At 35.4% G+C, this 20,983-nt stretch overlaps 1 protein-coding gene across 1 annotated transcript; it reads left to right on the forward strand.

Annotated features, from left to right (window-relative positions):
• Window positions 1-2,224: 2,224 nt before the first annotated feature.
• LOC113428596 (vomeronasal type-2 receptor 26-like) lies at window positions 2,225-7,644 on the forward strand. The gene is made up of 2 exons (XM_026691151.2): window positions 2,225-2,270; window positions 6,743-7,644. The coding sequence occupies exon 2, from the start codon at window positions 6,745-6,747 to the stop codon at window positions 7,642-7,644; it is 900 nt and encodes a 299-aa protein (XP_026546936.2). The 5' UTR covers window positions 2,225-2,270; window positions 6,743-6,744.
• Window positions 7,645-20,983: the final 13,339 nt, after the last annotated feature.

The raw sequence follows: 20,983 nt of genomic DNA on the forward strand, positions 1-20,983 counted from the left end.
AAATAAAGGTTTGTAATGTGTAAGAAATCTGTTCAGAGGTTAAGTTTGAAAATCCTTATTAATTATTTGTTTTAGAATGATAAGAAGCAAAGCATTAACAATAAATGTTCATGCCATGTTTTTATGTTGTTTCTCATTTTTTTTCAATCTTATTGTTTAGCTTCACCATTTTTTCAGAGGTGTTTCATTTAACAACAGTGTTGGGGAGAAGATTTCTTTTGATGAAAATGGTGACTATGTAAGAGGATTTGATATCATAAACTGGGTCACTTTCCCAAACAATTCCTTCCATAGAATTAAGGTGGGAAGCATAGATCGAGATGGACTCTCACGTCACCTGATGACCATTTCAGAGGATAACATCATTTGGCCCATTTGGTTCAATCAGGTACTGTAGAATCCACCTCATGTCCATGTTGATTTATTGCTTTGCCAAATTTCCATGGTGATTCATATAAACTAAGTGTCTTCAAACTTGACAGCTTTAAGACTTGTGGACTTCAACTCCCAGAATTCCTCCTCCAGTCATGTTAGCTCAGGAATTCTGGGAGTTGAACTCCACAAGTCTTAAACTTGCCAAGTGTGAAAACTCTTGATATAAACCTAGCACATTTTCATCATATTCTATTGAGTCTTAAGAGAGAAAAAATCTGACCAAGAGCAGAGGAAATTAATCTATGGATTTATTTAGTTTATGATCAAGTGTGTATTTTGCTAAACTACATATTCTATTTTACCTTGGTTTGCTTCACTCATAGGAATTGTTGGTGAATCTGAGTCCTTCTAAGGATAGGGTTCATGCCCATGTGATATTTAGGGATAGAGAGAGCTCTGATGGTGCAGTGGCTGTTCTGCTGACCGCCAGTAATTCGATTGCCACCAGCTCAAGGTTTAGTCAGACCTTCTAGGTCGATAAAATGAGACCCAGTTGGTTTTGGAAAATATGCTGATTTTATAAACCTCTTAGAGAGGGCTGTAAAGCACTGTGAAGTTGTATATAAGCATGAGCACTATTGCTATTGCTACATTGGGTAGGTTACAGTAGGTGACAAATTATGCAGTGGCATCCTAATTCTACACTTTATGGGGGTACCTTCACCTACATTCATTGGATTCAGTGTTCTGTTCCTTTTTATTATGTGAGCAAAGCTTACAGTTCACATTGAAATGAATAAGGATTTGATTACTATAAGGATTTGTATGACATTGAGAGCCATGATTCTTATAAATGTTCCTGGAACTCATATACTTGTTTGCAATATTTCTATGAACATACAACCAAGAACTTCTATTGTAAATTCACAATATATGTTATCTCATTCTGGAGTCATTCTGACTACAGACACATTTGGGAACCAATTCACCAAAGTCCAAAGCATATAATGCAATAGTGTTGTGTTGTTGTTGTTTTCTTTCCCATTGAACAATTTTATGCAACTTATATTAGGAACTAAGGAAGTAGCTGAAGAAGGATACTTGTAAATCATATTTGCAAAATTTTGTTTCAAATATTTTCTGCATACTTTTTTATACTTATATATTTCCATTAAATGATTAATTTTCTTGTTAAGAGAATTCCAGTTCTTCTCTGAAAAAAAAACTTGGCAAAATGAGCTTCCATCATGTTGTCAAAACTGTAATGGAAGAATTCTTAACAGAACTCTGAAGTTCTGCTAAAATTGCTGAAGTTCACCTGAAAAACTACACAGTATATTCTTATATTTCTACTCATTTCCAGGCAAAACAACACTGTGAGAAATGTGTAAGAGCAGCAAGGAAACTGGGATAAAGAAATTAAAAGAAAAAAAATTCAGTGTTGTATTTATTTCCATATTCCAGAGGAGAAAAACCTGATACAAATCAATCATTTTAATGCAAATAGTTATATTGTTTTATTGGCTCTGGTCGTTTGGCACTTTTGATTATTTAGTTTTTATTTTCTTCAGAATATGAGACAGCCATAGAACCCAAAGGTAAATCTTGCAATAATAAAATGAGTGTCATTAATTTTTAGAATGTAGGTGAGCTCACAGATGTATTACCTGCAACAGCTGAAATGTCAACTATCTCATCTTGTTTCAATGATAATCTGTGAGCATTGTTTCCAAATATGTTAATATATTTTTATTTCCTTCATGGACAGATATTGCCTGTCTCCCTGTGTAATGATAATTGCCCTTCAGGTTACCGAAAGACCCCAAAAGAAGGAGAACCATTTTGTTGCTATGATTGCATTCCATGTCCGCAAGGAAAGATCACAAATCAGACAGGTAAGAGATGCTATGAAAGATACCAGATGTTATCCATAATTTTAATACTTTACTCAATTTCTTAAATATGTACAACTTTTCATCACTCAATACTGCATCTTTGCTAGAAACAGTGGAATATATGACCCAAAGTTTTTCTTTTGTAAATTCTCTTTCTCTCTTGTGATTTACTATCAGATGAAAGTTTGTGAAAATAGCGAGGAAGGAAATATTCAATACCTTTCCTATTAAGGCATCTTTGATGTCCTTTGAAACTTTGGTTGAATTCAAATAATTTTGCACCAATCTTTCTCATTTTTGTGCCCATTCTCTCCCAATTCCCTGTGCTGACCTTTTTCCTTTTGTGCCCATCTACTGCTGTTGAAGCAGAGATGCCTGGCTCCATTTGCTGTCTTCCTTTTCCAACCCAGCTTCTCTGGTGAACAGGTGGCTTCCTGAGCCTTTTGTAAAGCTGCATTTCATAACTTTCATGATCAAAAGACCTTCAAAATACACTGCAGCTTACAGGACTTCCAGGTTGAGCCCTCCTCGCTGACGGACCATAGATCATTACTGTGTGCGGCCATGGTCTGTGCTCTTTCGTTGGAGAGCCCCGATCATTGCAATTATGGGCTGAAGCTGCCTTGGAGGGGGTGGTGAAGTAAGGGAAGCCACAAGCCAGGTTGAGGGGAGCCGCATCTCCCCTTCTGGGCTTGGCCTCCCCCAAAGATGACTGAAGTGGTGGTCCAAAATGGCCACCCTGAAGAGGAGGACTCAGCTGGATTAAGATTTGTGCAGGAGTGAAGAAAGAAGTGGATAACATCTGAGCTTGGACAATTGGGTGATAAAACTAAACAAAAAGTACCCCGGGATTAAGGTAACATTGAACTTTTAAGAAAAGAAGAGTGAGCAGCGAAAATACAAAGGGACAGGAAATAAAATAAGAAAATAATTTTGACAGCTAAGTGGTGCTTCGAACTGGGAAAGGAAGAAGCTGGAACTAAAGACTTAATTAAATTGGACAAAAATATTTTGGCAATAAACAGGCATAAAATAAATGGACTTAAGATTGTCAAAAAATAATAATAAAATTTACAAATTGGAGACTGGATTGTGTTGGAATATTGAGGTTTGAAAAACCCTAAATAAAAAAATAGGGGGAAAAGGTGAAGACTTTGTATAACGGAGAGTGCCATCTTCTGACAAAAACTTGAACTCAAACAAAAGGGAAAGCATCCTGTTTCTGTATGAACTTGTGTTGATATAATGTTAAAGAAATATTGAAACAAAGTAAGAATCTTAGAAAGTGAAAGCTGAACCAGAATAAAGAAAGAAGTAAGGAAAGACTGATTGTGGGATTGATTGATGTTTTTGGTATAAACCCTGGGCTGGAACAATTGAGAACTTTAGAAAACTGGAAGAAGAAAGAAGGAAAATAAAAATGTTTTTGTGGACTTCAATGATTATAAAATATAAGAGTGTGTAATGATGATATCTCTTCGGGAATTAAAAATGGAACTTAAAAATATGAGAGAATTACTACAGGAAAGAGGCGAATCACTTTGCTCTGTGTTAGAAGAAATGGAAATGGCGATTGAAGAACAAGAAGAAAGAACTTCAGAGGAGAAGGAGTTGATTCAAGGAGAAGCCATCTTAAATAGACAACTAACACAAAGAACACTACAAAGATGAGGGAAAAGAAACGAAAGCTAAAAAGTTGAGATTTAAGAAGGTAATCAAAAAGGGAATACCTGTGAAGTCAGGAGAGGTAGAAAGATCCAGCAGAAAAGGGGAAAGGAAGATATTAAGAAAGAGAGGATATAAACCAGAATGAGAAAAGATATGGGATAAAGAGTGGGAGGAGAGGCAGTAAGAAACAGGTGCAAGAAATAAAGAAACACGGAAATAGTAAAATGATGAAAAGAAATAATTTTTTCAGAGATAATGGCTGATGAATTAAAAAGAGTTTTCTGCAGGGTGACAAGGGGTAACAAGAATATATTTGCAATTAAAAAAATACTTAGAAAATAGGGTAATATAGACTATTAAAGGAAGGATAGATACTGATAATTCTTATTAGATGAATATACATTTTTATTTTTATTCTTAAAAGAAAAGTTAAGGTTTATTGAAGAAACTGTAATAATTGAAATGAATGTGAATGTGTTTAAAAAATGAGGTTAATATCAGTGACCAGAAATTGAATATTGAATTTTTCCCTTTTACTTTTTTGAAATTAGAAATAAAATTAAGAGAGAAAATATGTTGTGGAATCCAAATGAAAAGATGTAATGATTATTATTGTAACTATTTAAAAATAATGGTTTATTGGGAATTAAGATGAGGGAATAAAGGTATATTTTAATCACTGAGGTGTCACATTCAAAGCAGTAAAAGTGGGGAAACCTATGCTTGTTTCTTTTTCTTATGTGTTAAAACTTGTATTAATCTAGAATCTATAGAAAGAATGTGTGATGGAAAGAAAATATGACAGATTAAAGAAATACTTAAATCAATAAACTAATACAGACTATTAAAAGGAAGGAGAGACATTGGTAAGTTTTTTTAATTAGGCAAACATATATTGTTATTTTTATTTTTAAAATAAATATTAAAGGATTATATTTGAAATAATTGAAATAAAACAAAAAGATGTTTTGATTGATATTAATGTAAGAGACTAGGATTGATTTGCTTGTTCTCTCCTTTCTGAAAGTTTGGAATGGAAAAGGTAATAATAGAATTAAGTATGCATATATGAATGTATAACTATTGTCATATTTGTATGTGAAAGTGATGACCTGGAAATATGTTGTCCACTAAAAAGAGCTTTTTGTTTTTATGTGAAAAATTGAATAAAATTTGTTTTTTAAAAAAAAAACACTGCAGCTTACTTTGGAGATCTTGCTCTGGAACATATGCCTTTGTAAAGTATTCTATCACATAGTGGCATAAAAGGAGCACAAGACAAAATAAATAGAATTGAAATCCGGTAGAGGAAGACCATATCCTTGCAGAAGAACAAGCAGGTTTTGGACAAAGCTGATCCACTATTGATAACTGCTTTATCTTGAACCATCTAATTGCCAAATATGCCTAAGAGGAGACCCATTTACTGCTTTCATAGACCTGATAGCAGCATTTGATATGGTAAACAGAGACATACTATGGAGTAAACTGACATCTCTTAAAATAGAACCTAGACTGCTGGCTTTGATTAAACACAAGTACCTGTTTGAGGGTGTGGTATGGGTTAATGGGGCTCTGATTAACAGGATTCACACAAATAAAGGGGTAAGGCAAGGGTGCATCCTGTACCCATTATTATTTAGTTTATATATCAATGACTTGTCAGGGTTAATGAAGGATCCCATGGTACACATGCCAATGACCCTAAATACATACTGTAACAGCTTGCTCCATGCTGATGATATTATTTTATTATTGTATTCACATGTGGAAGGGGTGCAAATGAGAAAGTTTATTGCTTGCAACTGTGATAGAAGGAAACTGGGAAGAGAAGCAATGCTGGTGCTTGCTAGAAGATGAATAAATGCTGGTTCCTTCACACACAAGGTTTCACACACACACACACACACACATGCACACACACACAAACACACACACATACACACACAAGGCAGGGTGCAAGGTAGCCAAAAGGGCTTTGGAAAAAGGAGATAGGCAGGTGGAGATATTGGCTCAGGGCTGCAAGGCTCCAAGCATGGAATATCTTTGATTGGGTGCATATATATTCAATGATCCACAATTCTCACTTAGTGATCACAATGGGGAGAAATGAGATTATGTTGACTAAGCAATGCAATTATATGACTTCTTTCACAAGTATATTCTTAGCAACTGAATATTTAGTCCAAATTATGAACCTAAATTAAAAAAAAAACACTATATGGAAAATGGACTTGGTCAATTATTTTAATCTAAGTAGAAATCCATGAGACACAGTGGCTCAGTGGCTAAGATGCTGAGTTTGTTGATCAGAAGGTCGGCAGTTCAGTGGTTCGAAATCCTAGTACTGCATAATGGAGTGAGCTCCCATTATTTGTCACAGCTTCTGCCAACCTAGCAGTTCGAAAGCATGTAAAAAATGCAAGTAGAAAAATAGGGACCACTTTGGTGGGAAGGTAATAGTGCCCTGTGCACCTTCAACATTTAGTCAAGCTGGCCACATTACCACTGACATGTTTTTGGACAGCACTGGCTCTTTGGCTTAGAAACAGAGATGAGCACTGCCCCCCAAAGTTGGAAATGACTAGCACATATGTGCAGGGGAATATTTACTTTTACCTTAAGTAGAAATCCACATACAGGGAGAATGCCATTACTATTATTATGATTCACATTTGTACACCATTCATTTCTGTCTTTCCCAGAGACTCATTTATTTTAACATATATTTCCATGTAATTTTTTTAAATCCCCATTCTCAGACTCTGCATCTCTTCATTTTCTATTTATATTTGCTTTTGCAGATATGGACCAATGCTTTCAGTGTCCAGAAGATCAGTATCCAAACAATAAGCAGAATTTCTGTCTTCTCAAATACATAACTTACCTCTCTTATGAAGAAAACTTAGGAAGCAGCTTGATGACAGTGGCCGCTATTCTTTCTTTTGCCACAATTTCTATACTGGGAGTATTCCTGAAGTATCACAACACTCCTATCATTAAGGCCAACAACCGCAGCCTCTCCTACACCCTCCTCCTCTCCCTCCTCCTCTCCTTCCTTTGCCCTCTGCTTTTCATTGGCAGACCCATGACAGTGACCTGTCTCCTTCGACAGACTGCTTTTGGGATCATCTTCTCAATGGCTGTTTCTTGTATATTGGCCAAAACCATCACTGTGGTTCTTGCTTTCATGGCCACCAAGCCAGGATCAAAGATGAGGACATGGGTTGGGAAAAGACTGGCCCTTTCCATTGTTCTCTCCTGCTCCCTCATTCAAACCCTTCTTTGTACTGTGTGGTTAGCAACCTCACCCCCTTTCCCAGATGTTGATATCCACTCCTTTGTTTCTGAAATTGTAATGGAATGCAATGAAGGCTCGGTTTTTATGTTTTATAGTGTCTTGTCTTTTATGGGTTTCTTGGCTATGTTCAGTTTTATTGTAGCTTTCTTATCTAGGAAACTACCAGACACTTTTCAGGAAACCAAGTCTATTACCTTCAGCATGCTTGTTTTTTGCAGTGTTTGGTTGTCCTTTATCCCTGCCTATGTGAGCAGCAAAGGGAAATACATAGTGGCTGTGGAGATCTTCTCCCTCTTGGCCTCCAGTGCTGGGCTCCTGACTTGTGTCTTTTTTCCCAAATGCTACATCATCATTGTGAGGCCTGATCTGAATAAAAGAGAGCATCTGATAAAGAGAATTATTTAAACAATCCTGTCTTTTGTCTTTCTCCAATATGAGCTTATCATTGAATCTCATTAGGCATATTTTTTTACTTGAATTAGTAAGCTTCAGCATGGCTGTTAATTCTTTAATGGATGAGGGATTCAGAGATCTTTTGCAAAAATGTATTAAGCTTTGCTTGCAACATACTTTCTTGTCCCAGCCATTAAGGAAAATGAAACTTAAAGACAGTTCAGTTAATGCTATATAAAAAACTACTTTTCTTCCAGAACATCATTCTGTGGATAAAGAGGACTGCTATCTGTGCTGTTCTTTAATTGTTGCCATTGTTAGGTTTACTGGTAAGGTATTTTTCTTTTCATGCTTTGGCAATGTTAACTGAAATATTCTTCTAGGTGCAACTCTTCTATTTTGACCTCTGGAGGATCCAGACCTCAGCATGAGTTTCTGCATCCCATTTCTCATTCAAATTATTGATGATTCTAATCCTTTGCAATTAGATAAGTAGATAGATGATAGATAATAGGGGAAAGAGAGAGGGAGGGGGAGAGAGAGATTCTACAATTTCATTTTTCTGACTGAATGGAAATAGATTTTATCTAAAGAAATCAACTAACAGCAGTAATGATCTGTTCTTTTCCAAGGTTTTAGCCAGTATGATAGATATGAGATGAACATGAAACCTCTCTAGAGCCCTGTCTCTCTTTTTATTTCTGCTCAGAAAAAATGACCCCAGTTCCCATTACATTTTTTTCCATTGCTATTATAGTATGTTGTATGGAACTGCACTGTTACATACCAATCCTGAAGCCCTAAATCCCTGATATTTAGAAATCCATCTCAGTGAAAAACTCCATTTCTCTATTGTTATTTTTTAAAAAAACCAATTTTATTAATTTTACAATTAAAAAACAAATCTACAACACATACACAAATAGAAAAACCAGAAAAGAGCAAGCAAGAAAGAAAGAAATGCGAAAAGAAAAGAAAAAGACAGAAAAAGAAAGAAGAAAAGGTGAACACTTAAAAACATTCTCATTTTCGACAGTTTGTAAAATCTTTTCTCTTCTTAAATTGTATCATATACGCACATCTTATCCATATCTATATTTAGATTACACTCATATAAGTTTATCCCATTCTTTTTTTAACCTTATGATACACAGTCTATCTTTGGTCTAACCATTTATACCAGGAATTCCAATTGTTATAATATATTGAAGAATCTTTATTTTTTAGGGCTAGGGTTAGTTTGTCCATTTCTGCACAGTCTGAGATTTTCTGGATGATCATCTGTTCTGTAGGTATGTGAGGTAGTTTCCAGCACTGAGCAAACGTTAACCTGGCCGCTGTTAAGATATGTATTGTTATATACTTCATTTTTTTTGCAACAAGTAAAGAAAGATTTAGAATTATGGAGTAGGTTGCAACTTTCACTATTGGGCAGGATTGCTTCTATCAAAATGAATATTTTACCAAAATTCTTATACTTATTTCAGACGATTCCAATTAAATTGCATAATTTTTTTTGAAGAACTTAACAAAATAATACTTAAATTTATTTGGCAAGGAAAGAAATCTAGAATTAATATAAAGGCATTACAGGATTTGAAGAGTAGGGGGGGATTGGCACTTCCAAATTGGGAACTATACTATACGGCAGCTGCTCTAGTATGGTAAAAAGATTGGGTGAATTTACTTAACAAAAGAACGCTATTGTTAGAAGGCCACGACCTGCAAAGGGGATGGCACGCCTTTTTATGGGAAGTAGGGAAAGCCAATCAGTCATATTTCCATAGACACTTAATTAGAGATTCAATATTAACCAATTGGAAAAAAGTACGGAAAAAACACTATTTAAAAATACCGATCTGGTTATCGACAATGGAGGCAATGATTCACCCAAATAATCTGGACATTACTAAAATGATCAAATATAAAGATTTATTAGATGCACAAGGAAAATTGAAAACACGACAAGAATTACAAGAGCGGGGTTTTAAAATAGATCAGTGGGTATACCTCCAAATTCACAGTAGATATAAACAAGATAAAAATGATTTTGGAATTAATAACAAACTTCAGCCCTTAGATAAAATTTTATTAGGATCAAACAGAAAAAATATAACTAAATTTTACAAATACTTACTGGAAGTGGAGCTAGAAGAAGAGACAGTCAAAGGAAATATGATAGCTTGGAGCAGGAATGTCGGATGGAGTATCACATTAACAGAATGGGAAAAGATTTGGAACAGAAATAATAAGATCACTAAATCGGCAGCTTATAAAGAAAACGCTTACAAAATGTTTTACAGATGGCACCTTCCTCCTTCCTTATCTGTCTAGTCAGGAGAAATCCATTTTGGTCTTCATGTATGTACGGGTTTAAAACTTGTTTCAGTCTGTTGGCTATAATAGAGGAGAATATTTTATAGTCGGTATTTAGGAGTGAAATTGGTCTGTAGTTGTTAATGTATCTATGGTTAGATTCCTCCTTCGGGATCAGCGAAATCAATGCTCCCCTCCACGAGTCCGGGATCTTAGCTACCAGTAAGACCTCATTAAACACTTCCATCATCAGTGGTCCAATTTGTTCTGCAATTTCCTTATATAATTCTGCCGGGATCCCATCTGGCCCCAGAGTTTTATTGTTCCCTTGATTCTCTATTGCTGATTTCAATTCGGACCATGTAATGTCCTTATTTAATAATTCTTTCAGTTCATCTCCAATTACTTTGTCTTTTGTTTCATCTAAGTAATTTCTTATTTTATCCTCATTGACTTCTTCTTTCTTATATAACTCTTTGAAATATTTATGTACAATGTCTTTTTTCTTTTCTATCTCTTGTTGTATATTGCCCTTCTCGTCTATTAATTGATATATCAATCTTTTTTCCTTCCTTTTTTTAAGTTTATAAGATAACCATCTTCCTGGTTTATTGGCATTTTCAAAGTAAATTTGTTTAGTCATTTTCAAGTTTATTTCCATTTTTTCTTGTTCCATTAAATTCAAATTGTGTTTGGCTGTTATTATCTGATTTTGTACTATTTGATCTTTTGGGGTCTTTTGTAATTGGGTTTCTAATTCCTTAATTTGTTGTTGTAATCTATTTTGTTGAGCATATTTTCTTTTATTTCTCATGGCATTATAAGAGATAGTTATACCTCTTATAACTGCCTTCAATGTATCCCAGATATTTTGTTTTGAGGTTACCTCATTATCATTTTCCTTTAGAAAATAGTTTAATTCCTCTTTAAGCTTATTAGTATACTCTTTTTCTCTTATTAATTGGGTGTTTAGTGTCCATTTTTTCTTTGGTTTTTCCCTACCTTTCCAAATTATTTGAATTGGGTTATGATCAGCCCATTCATTTGGTAAAATTTCGATTCCTTTTATTTCATTTGCAATTTCTCCATTCATCCACACCATATCTATTCTTGTCCATTTTTGATGGGGATTCGAGTAAAATGTAAATTGTTTATTTTCTGGGTTTAATCTTCTCCATAAGTCCACCAAATTTAACTCTTTGATCACTTCCTCACATGTCTTGGGCAACTCTCTTTTTCCTTTTTTGTTCTTCCTCGGATTACTATGGTCCTGTTGGTAATCAGCAGTAGAGTTAAAATCACCTATAATACAGATATTCCTTTTATAAAATCCTATTATTTTTTGATGTAAATATTTAAAAAACTCTCCCTGGTCTTCATTTGGGGCATAAATTGCTACCAATAGAAATGAAATAGTATTAATCAAGATCTGTAAAACCAGAGTTCTTCCTTGTTGTAATGACGAGGCAGTCAAGATGTTTGATCATGATCACATGAATCATGATGAACTTTATTGGAGTCTAGTCTTGCATTTATACACATTTTTAGTAATCCTCTAACATTGGTTAACTTTGGTTATTGCTCAACTTTCGTTACTATTTAGCATAGTAATTAATACAATTAATTAGTTAATTGTAACTAATTAAAGTCTAACACATGTTTACTTCCTCTCTCTAATCCTCCTTTACATTAGTGATTTTGTTTGCCTGAGTTGTAATTACTTGTAAACAGTCTTAATCTGAGGTTTGCCATCCAAGATAAGACCGTTCCTGCAATTACAACTCTACATATCTTCGTTTTTTATTTTAAATGGAGGATTCAAAGATTTATGAATGTATCACAATTGTAGAGGATTAAGAGAGAGGAAAGCAGGACAAAACAATGCAAATAAATTTAGAATACATTGAATAAAACAACAGGTTACAATTAATATAATAATAATTATAGCATAAAAGAAAAACTGTCTGAGCAAAGACCAATCAGGGAGCCAATTGTTTAGCCACTCAAAAGGTGAGTACTGAGGATGGATATTATTTTGAATGTATGATTGTAAATTGACAAGCTCAGAGGCATTAAAAATAGGAAAATTGTCAGGATACATATCAGGAGCTATATTAAGTCCATACAAAGAAGAATTAAATTAAAGGTACCTGACAACCAATAGTAGTTAGAACAATAACTATAATTCCCTAGTTTTTTTTAATATGTGCTGAGCAGCATCATAATCAGACCAATTATGAAGCCAAGTGTGTTTAGCGTGACAACAGAAACACAGACCCCTTGTAAATTGACTAACTTTCAATTAACGCCAACGGACAGAATTGAATTGCATAGGGGGTTTAGAAAATATCCAGGAGTGTGAAATAGATTATAGTTGTGAGACAATAAATGTAGAAGACATGATCAAATTAGGGGTAAAAGAAATTTGACCAAATGCCATTGGGGGCTCATAGTATAAAGTAATATTTGTGCCATGGGTCATAAACATGTATTGTGCATGATGAACCCACAAATTATATTTAAGACGAAACACAGAAGTGTCATTTTGAACAGAAACACCATTAACCATAAACAAGAAAATACAAAGTAAAATTGTAACAGAATTAGCAGTAATAATAGCAAAAACAGCAGCAACAAGATTTTCAGGAGTCTGAGGTAATGAGGCCTGTTGCAGTTGTTGTTGAGCTTGATATGTAGTAGATTTAACCTGGCCCCAAGTGATGGATTGCGGGCGCTTCAACCTTGGAAGCCGGACTTCCGTGTTCAGATGAAGATTGAAATCCGGAATCAGGTTGTGAAGGCCCTGATGCCATGCCATGATACAGATGAACACAGCGTGCTGGAACCCACACTGCTTGTCCAGTAGAAGGATCTTTCATGGCAGCATAACCACAACCCCAGGTGATCAGCAGTGTAGGGCCTTTCCAGGTTGGATCTGGAGATTGGCGATACTTTACCAAAGGCCTTGCTAAAGATTCAGTAGTTCGAAAATGCAAATTAACAGGTGAGTCTGCAAGAGAATCTAAGAAGGTTAAATAATTCCAAGTATATAATGCTACAGCAATGAGATTTTGAATCTTTCACAAATGGTAAGGGCCAGACTCATTTTGTAATTGCTTTTGAAGCAATGCCTTAAAGGTACGATGAGTTCGCTCAACTATAGCTTGACCCTGAGAGTTGTAAGGAATTCCATGCACTAAAGTAATATTCCATTTCTGACAAAAGGTTTGAAGTTCCTTACTAATATAAGCTGGGCCATTATCAGTTTTGAACTAAGAAGGCCGACCTATTACAGCAAAAGAGGATAAGCAATGAGAAATAACATCTGAAGTATGTTCATGTTTTAAAACAGTAACCCAAAGGAAATGTGAATGAGTGTCAATAGACGTGTGAAGATAACAGTATGGCTTAAAGGTTGAAAATTGAGTTACATCCATTTGCCAAATTTGATTAGCTTGGGTTCCTCGTGAGTTGACACCCACTGAAAAGGGAACTGCCAGTTGCTGACAAGCTGGACAAGCACAGACAATATCCCGGGCTTGAGATAATGAAATTTTAAATTGCTTTGCAAGCGATTTGGCAAAATGACTATCAACAGGATCAACAAACAAAGACACAACATCCTTTAAGGATTCATCTGCCTTCTGATTTCCTTCAGTCAAGGCATTAGTAAAGAGAGTATGACTCCAAATGTGTTCTACATACAAGGAATACAAGCGAGTTTCCAAACTATTCTTTAAAGATAAAAACAAGGATAACAAATTCTTATCCAAAGAGAGATCACAATAAGAAAAAAGAAAGAGATTGCATAGCTAAATACACATATTGAGTATCAACAATCAAGTTAATAGGTTGGTCATTGAACAATTGTAAAGCTAAAATCACCAGCAGCCAGCTCAGCACATTGAGCTGAAGTCTGTGTGGCAGTAAATTTAGAATACCATTGTTGTTGAATCTGCCAGACGACCACACCCCTTGTAGGTGAGCCATCAGTAAAAACTTGTAAGAGCTTTAGAAATAGGATTTCACACAAAAATGAAAGAAAAGGCCAGATTTAAAGTAGTAGTAACCACTATTCTAGGATCCTTGGGTAAATAATATAATAAGTTTCCCACATATTGAGAAAAGGCTATCTGATATGATTCTGAAATCATCATCAAATGCTCATGTTCAACTTTTGTATGAGTGAAAGCTATGCTAATGAGATCCTGACCTGTAAGATGTAAAACTCTTTTACGACCTTTGATAATCAAATCCTCTAATGCTGATTTGATAAGGATAAATGTTTCTAGGTGGAGTAGCTGACAAATTAATCCATTCATGAATGTTGACTGCTTGTGGAGAGGCATTAGAATAAAGACATCCTGTGGGTAAGGGTGCAGTAGGAAGAATAGCTAAACAAAGTCCTATTGTTAAGGATGTTATCCTGTCCACATATCGATGCTTAAACTTATTTAATATTTCTTGAAGGCATGTTCTTTGAAGATCAGTTAATACAACTAGATCTCCTGGTGCTTGTGCCCCCTTCAAAGACTGAAATAAAGGCAACATATCACCAGTTGTAATGTAGAAGAATGAGCGTGCCCAATTAATAATGCCAAGTAATTTTTGCCATTGTACTAAAGTATATGATTTCTGTACTTGTAATTCAGAAAGAATTGGAATGGAGCAATTATGCAACATTCTATGTCCTAAGTAGGTATAAGGTTCTACCTTTTGAATTTTGTCTGAGGCTATATACAGTCCTTGTTCTGCCACAGTATCTGTTAACTCTTTTAACAATTTAGATTCATCAAAATCTGGGGCTGCTATCAATATATCATCCATATAATGATAGACTAAATAGGAAGGAAATTTATTCCTAAAGGGTTGAAGAGCATTATCCACAAAATATTGACAAAGTCTAGGGGAATTAAGCATTCCCTGAGGCAACACTCATCAATGATATCATTTTGTGGGCATGCTATTATTAAAAACTTGAACAGTAAATGCAAATTTTTCTTTGTCTTGAGGCTGCAAAGGTATAGTAAAAAGGCAGTCTTTAAGATCAACTACCAATAATTTATAAAAATTAGGAAATAAGTTAGGATTTGGTAGACCACATTGTAAAGGACCCATGTTTTTATAAAGGACCAAATCCTGCAGGAGGCGAAATTTCCCATTTTTCTTTTTTAAAACAAAAACAGGAGTATTCCAAAGACTACTAGAAAGTTCTATATGACCAGCAGCCAATTGTTCTTGAACCAATTGTTGTAAAGCAGCAAGTTTTTTCCCTTGATAATGGTCATTGTTCCACCCAAACCGGCATAGAACAGAGCCATTTAAGAGGAAGAGCCATCATCAAGAATCAATGAGCATTAAGAAGAGAAAGGATATCAAGGCTCCAAATATTAGTTTGAATATCTAGAATGTATGGTTGTAGGAAAAAAAGAACTTACCACCAAATGTTGTAACATTAATTTCTTGAACACTCTGCCAAGCAGCTGTAGAACCTCCTATTTCCCACAATGAAGAAACTGTTGTTTTTGCCACTGTACTGGCCATTGTAAAGAGGCGATGACAGTAACATCTGCTCCAGTATCCAAAACCCTTGAAATGGTTGTTTATTTAGTAAGAGAGAGGAGTTCAGCTGATGAAGTAAGCCTACAGATAAAAAAGTTGATCCAAATCCTACATCCACACGATTACCTATACCAGGAGATGGATTTTCATACAGAAGAAGAAACAATTGAACAACAGAAGAATTACAAGGAACAACTTGAGGAAGATTCACCCAAATCTGAATCATAATGCTACCAGTGTAATCTGAATCTATTACACCAGGCACAACAAAACAGCCCTTTTTGTGTGCAAAAGAACGAGGCAAAATTAAGCCAACTAATCCTGAAGGAAGAGGTCCTTTAAATTGAGATGAAACTATTTTAACTTCCAAGGGAAATTTAAACTCATTTTCCTCTTGAGTGATTAGATCAATCCCAGCACTACCGGCTGTGGCTGGGGAGGAGTGAGATAGACTGCTGGAGCAGTCAGGTAATATTTGCTTCCAATCTTCAGGAATCATTGTATAACCATTTTTTATTCCTTCTACAAGTCCTCTTGTAAAATTACCACTAATCCCATAGTCTGTACCTACCTTTTTTAACTCTCCTAAGATATGATAAGGCAGACCCTTCCATTCTGCTACTTGCAGTCCAAGCTGTGGTCCCTGACCAGGATGATATTGTACTGGACAAACAGACACTAATTCTGCAAGTTCTGTTCCTGAGACAGAGGCATCTTTTTTACAATCCTCAACCATTTTCTGAAAATAAGACTGAATAATAGAGTCAGGAGGCTTTTGCCCTGTATCTGCAGAAGCTGAGGGAATGGAAGACATATATTCAGGTGAAGAAGGAGGATAAATGACAACATTAGTGTAACATGAAGGTGGAGGTGTTAAAAGAGAAAGTTCATTGTGACCAAATTTTTCAATTGCATGCCTACATAAATGCCACACCTGCAAAACTTCTATTTCTGCTCTAGGTTCAGTATGCAATGTATTCCCTATACGGTCCCAATCAGTTAATTTTAAAGACCCCTCTTCTGGATACCATAAGCACTGAGCTGCAATCTCCTGGACCAGCCTTAAGAGATTTTTCTCTGGTACCTGAGTATTATTTTTCTTCAACAAATAGCCTAATTCATCTACATGCTTCCTTTGTTCCTCAGAAAGCGAAGACCCCATACTTACAGAAACCAAAAATGGTTGAGAAACCCCAAAGGGTTGAAGGTGCACCAAATCCTTGCCGGACGAAGTAAGAGGGTCCCTGTTCATGCGCCACTTGTTGTAATGATGATGCAGTCGAGGTGTTTGATCATGATCACATGAATCATGATGAACTTTATTGGAGTCTAGTCTTACATTTATACACATTTTGAGTAATCCTCTAACATTGGTTAACTTTGGTTGTTGCTCAACTTTCGTTACTGTTTAGCATAGTAATTAATACAATTAATTATCTCTAGTTAAAGTCTAACACATGTTTACTTCCTCTCTCTAATCCTCCTTTACATTAATGACTTTGTTTGCCTGAGTTGTAATTACTTGTAAACATTCTTAATCTGAGGTTTGCCATCCAAGATAAGAGCGTTCCTGCAATTACAACTCTACACTTCCTTCTGGGTCTGACCAAACTAGATCTGCTTTTAGCTCATCTTTCACGTATATTGCAATTCCTTTCTTTCTTTTTTTATCTGCTGGTGCCGTAAATAACTTCCCTAGTTTAGGGCAGTCTAAATATCTTTCATCTATTTTCCTTATGTGGGTTTCTTGTAAACATATTATGTCGGTGTTTTGTTTAATTAATTTAGCTATTATCCTTTTCCTTTTAGTTGCCGAATTTAAACCATTTATATTGATGGATAGAAGTTTCTTTTCTTCATCCATTTAGTTAGATCTGTTTTGCTTTTTGTCTAGTGATAATTCCGCTCTCTCCTTGTGTTTGTTGTGGGATAGATTCTTCTCTCTCCTGAGGTGGATAGTCGTTCCCTTGGTTTTTTGGGGGGGTCCTTCTTTTTTATTTCTGTGGTGACTTCGGTCTTCCTGTGAATTTCTTTTTGATTCCTCCTTGCTATTTTGCTCTTCCGTGCCTACTAGCTGTTCATATAAATCTTGTGCCCATTCTTAATTTTCTTTCCATGTTACTAACATCCCCTCCGGGATTACCATTTGAATAGAATTCTTTTCTGATTTAAATAATTGGCTAGAAATTGGTAGTCTCGTCTTATTTCCCTTACTTTTCTAGGAATTTGCTTAAGGATCAAAATTTCTTTGCCTTTATACATTATTGTTCCATCTCTAGACATTCTAAATATTATGTCTCGAATACTCCTTTTCGCAAAGCGAATGTGAACCTCTCTCGGGCATTTATGACGTCTCGCATAGTTGGTACTGACCCTGTAGACTTCATCAAATTCCTTGAGTATGTCGTCTTTATCTTTTCCTAATAGTTCGGCCAATATTTCTGCCATTAGCTGCTCCAGTTCTTCCTTAGATTCCTCCACATTCTGAAATCTCAGGTATGCAGCTGCCTTATCCATTTCTAGGTGGACCAATGAATCTTCCATTTCTCTGCTTACATTTTTTAATTCTTCATCTACCCTTTCCAAATTATTTTCCATTCGTTCCGTCCTTGTCTCTATTTCTTTTATCATTGTTTCATTTTTTTTCCAAAGCCTGTTGTAGTGTTCCAATCTTGTCCTCTACCGTAAGAATGTCTGTTTTCATCTCAGCTTTTAACTTTCCCATCTCTTCTTTTAATTCACTAATATCCGCTCTTGTTTCATTATGATTTTTGATCATTATTTCCTGAAGTTTTGTCATCGATTCTTGCAAAGTTAACAAAGTTGATTGTATATTAGCATTCGAGACATTAGTTTGTTTTTCCCGTTAGTGATTCTTCTATAGTTTTTTGGATTGTAGGGGAAGCTGTTGCCAGGGTGGTTGTTAAAGTTGGGGTATTCTTCCTTCCCATTTTCAGGGCCGTGGTTGTTGTAGAAGTCATTTCTTTTAGTATTTGTTTTTGCTGTTGGATTATATTAGTTATGTTGTCCCAAATTACCATTCAGTAATATAGCCCTTATGATAGAATTGCTATATCTGATTACTTGGTCTACCTATCTACTAAGTAGCTGAGTTCTGTGCTCTTGGTTAGAAACTAAAATATATGAATATATATTATTTTTGATCTTATGTCCACAATCAGGTATATAATTTTGAACAATCTATATTCAAATACTATAGAACACTATGCAACACTATATGACATTCCATATGAAAAATATATATTACAAATATATATAACAATTAATATATCAAGTTCCACCAGATTTCAATTTTGTATGATTGTAGGTTTTGTAAATAAATATATATTTTTATCTAATGTTATCTAACCTTGTCTTCATATTAAATATTCTGAGTATCCTAAGTCACTAATATTTTTAATCCAAAATGGTATTACTCTTCCCCCTTGTACTATTTTAGCATTTAATAATTACTGTTTAATATTTAATCTTATACTTATTATTTATAAAATTCTTAACCTTGTTGCTATTTTCCTATCAAACTGGTCGGAGTATGGCAATCCTTATTGTTACTAATTATTCAAAACAATTAAATCAATTAGCAAATCAGTCTAACAATCAAATATACTTTTTCTAAATAGATAAATTTATAGTTGTTATAAAGAGAAAGTGAAAAGAGAGAAGGAGTTCGCCTTAACGTCAAAGAGTCAGTAAATAGTAAACAGGATAAAAATTTCAACAAAGTGATATCAAGGGAAAACCGCAAAGAAATAGGATAGAGCAATAAGAAAAAGGATTTTAGAGTCAAATTTAAGTCCACTGTTTTTGGGCTTTTGTAGTTTTCTTCAAACACACCGGAAGTAGGGAGGTGAAAAGTGCTGAGTAATAGCTGCCAGCAATCAGTCTCTTCCAAAACTTCCAAGTTACTTCCCCCCCCCCCAATGCTTCTAAGTTCAGTATCTTGATCTCCTTCGCTTACAGCCTTCACCTTAGTTAATTTAGAATCAAATAAAGTTATCCTCCAGATCAGTTAAAGGTCTCTTGAGCAAATAGTGTCTGTTGTTTTGTTACAATGACTTCGGAGATTCAATGTATCTCGAATGGCGCCCTGTTTCCCTTTCTTCAGCAGCCTCGCTCCTCTTCGGGTTTTAAACCTAGGGAGTCTATCAATATAGCAATCCACTTAAGAACACAAATTCTCCACCGGTTTCTTACTCTTTCCCATGATTTCTTCTTAAGTTCGCAGTCTTCTCCTTTCAAACGCTATAATCCACACTTTCACTTCCGTCTGCTGAGTCTTTCCAACCACACTAGTCAAACTTTTGCTTTTCTAGCTACTTTTCTCTCGGGCTTTCGACAGATATTAACACAAAAGATCACTTGTCAATCACACTCTCCACCATTAAAGTCTTTCTGCCACCTCTTTCTGCTCTTTCTTCACCGATTTTACAAGCTGTCACTTACTCGCTTTTCACATCGGAGGCAGTCTGGACTTTGGAGCCACCATTGACAGGCGGCTGGCTCTTTCACGCTGGGCTCTGGAGGTCTTCCCTTCACTGCCAGGGGGTTGCCTTCCCCCACAGTGCAACCTGAGATTCCCCCACACTGACACGAATCTCTCCGGGATTCGGGTATCCTCTAGGGATCGCACCAAGCGCAAGAAGAGGTACACTGAAACCGCAGCTGGGCTTGTACACCTCTACTCGTCCTTATCCTGCCACTGGAAGTCTCTCTCTATTGTTAATTACAGGTGACACATTGAGAAGGTTTCAAGATATTCTGTTAATCTATATAAAATTTATTCAATTTACAGTGATCAAGATAAAAGCCAGCTTGAATTTCTAGGCTACTATTTTTTTGTATTTCATGAACTTGTAGAATTTCATGAACATGCAGAATTATTCTTTAGTAGTTATTCATTTGTTGTGATCATGTTTTTCCCTTAGCACCCTTTGGCATATGTAACAAAAAATGACTTAATTACACCCATGGGAATAAACTGAATAATTTATGTGCAACACCCAGATAAACATATTTCTTTCCCTACTGTTTTGAATAATGAAGAAGTCTAGTGAGGTAATCACCTGTCCTGTCCTTATACTCTTGATTGACTTCTCCTTTCAATTTGGCAATTCCCTGTAACATGCAATAGAACATGACCAGTTTAGGACTTCAAGGCTAAAGGGTGCTTCAAATCTTCCTTTTGGCCTTAAAAATTATCCCACAAAAAAGCTGTAGCTCAATAACTAGAAGTTTGTTCACAACTCCCTTAGCTTTCCAGTTGAATCTTGGCTATTTATTTGGAGAGTACTGCCCAAGTCATGGGGAAAGTGAATAGACTTTTTACAGGAAGGATTTCTTATCTTAAAGTTGGGATGCTGGTATTGGGGATGTTTCCTAGAAGGGTTTGCAAAGTTCCTTTTTCAAAATGCCATAGCAGTGAACCGAGTCCATTTCTTCATAAATATCATGA

Source organism: Notechis scutatus, chromosome Z, assembly GCF_049901735.1.
Source record: "Notechis scutatus isolate UNSWTSFEM ecotype Mainland chromosome Z, rNotScu1.2, whole genome shotgun sequence".
Lineage (NCBI taxonomy): Eukaryota > Metazoa > Chordata > Lepidosauria > Squamata > Elapidae > Notechis > Notechis scutatus.

Excerpts from the sequence above, each read along its gene's own strand:
- LOC113428596 (XM_026691151.2), top strand. The coding sequence starts at position 6,745 with ATGGACCAATGCTTTCAGTGTCCAGAAGATCAGTATCCAAACAATAAG.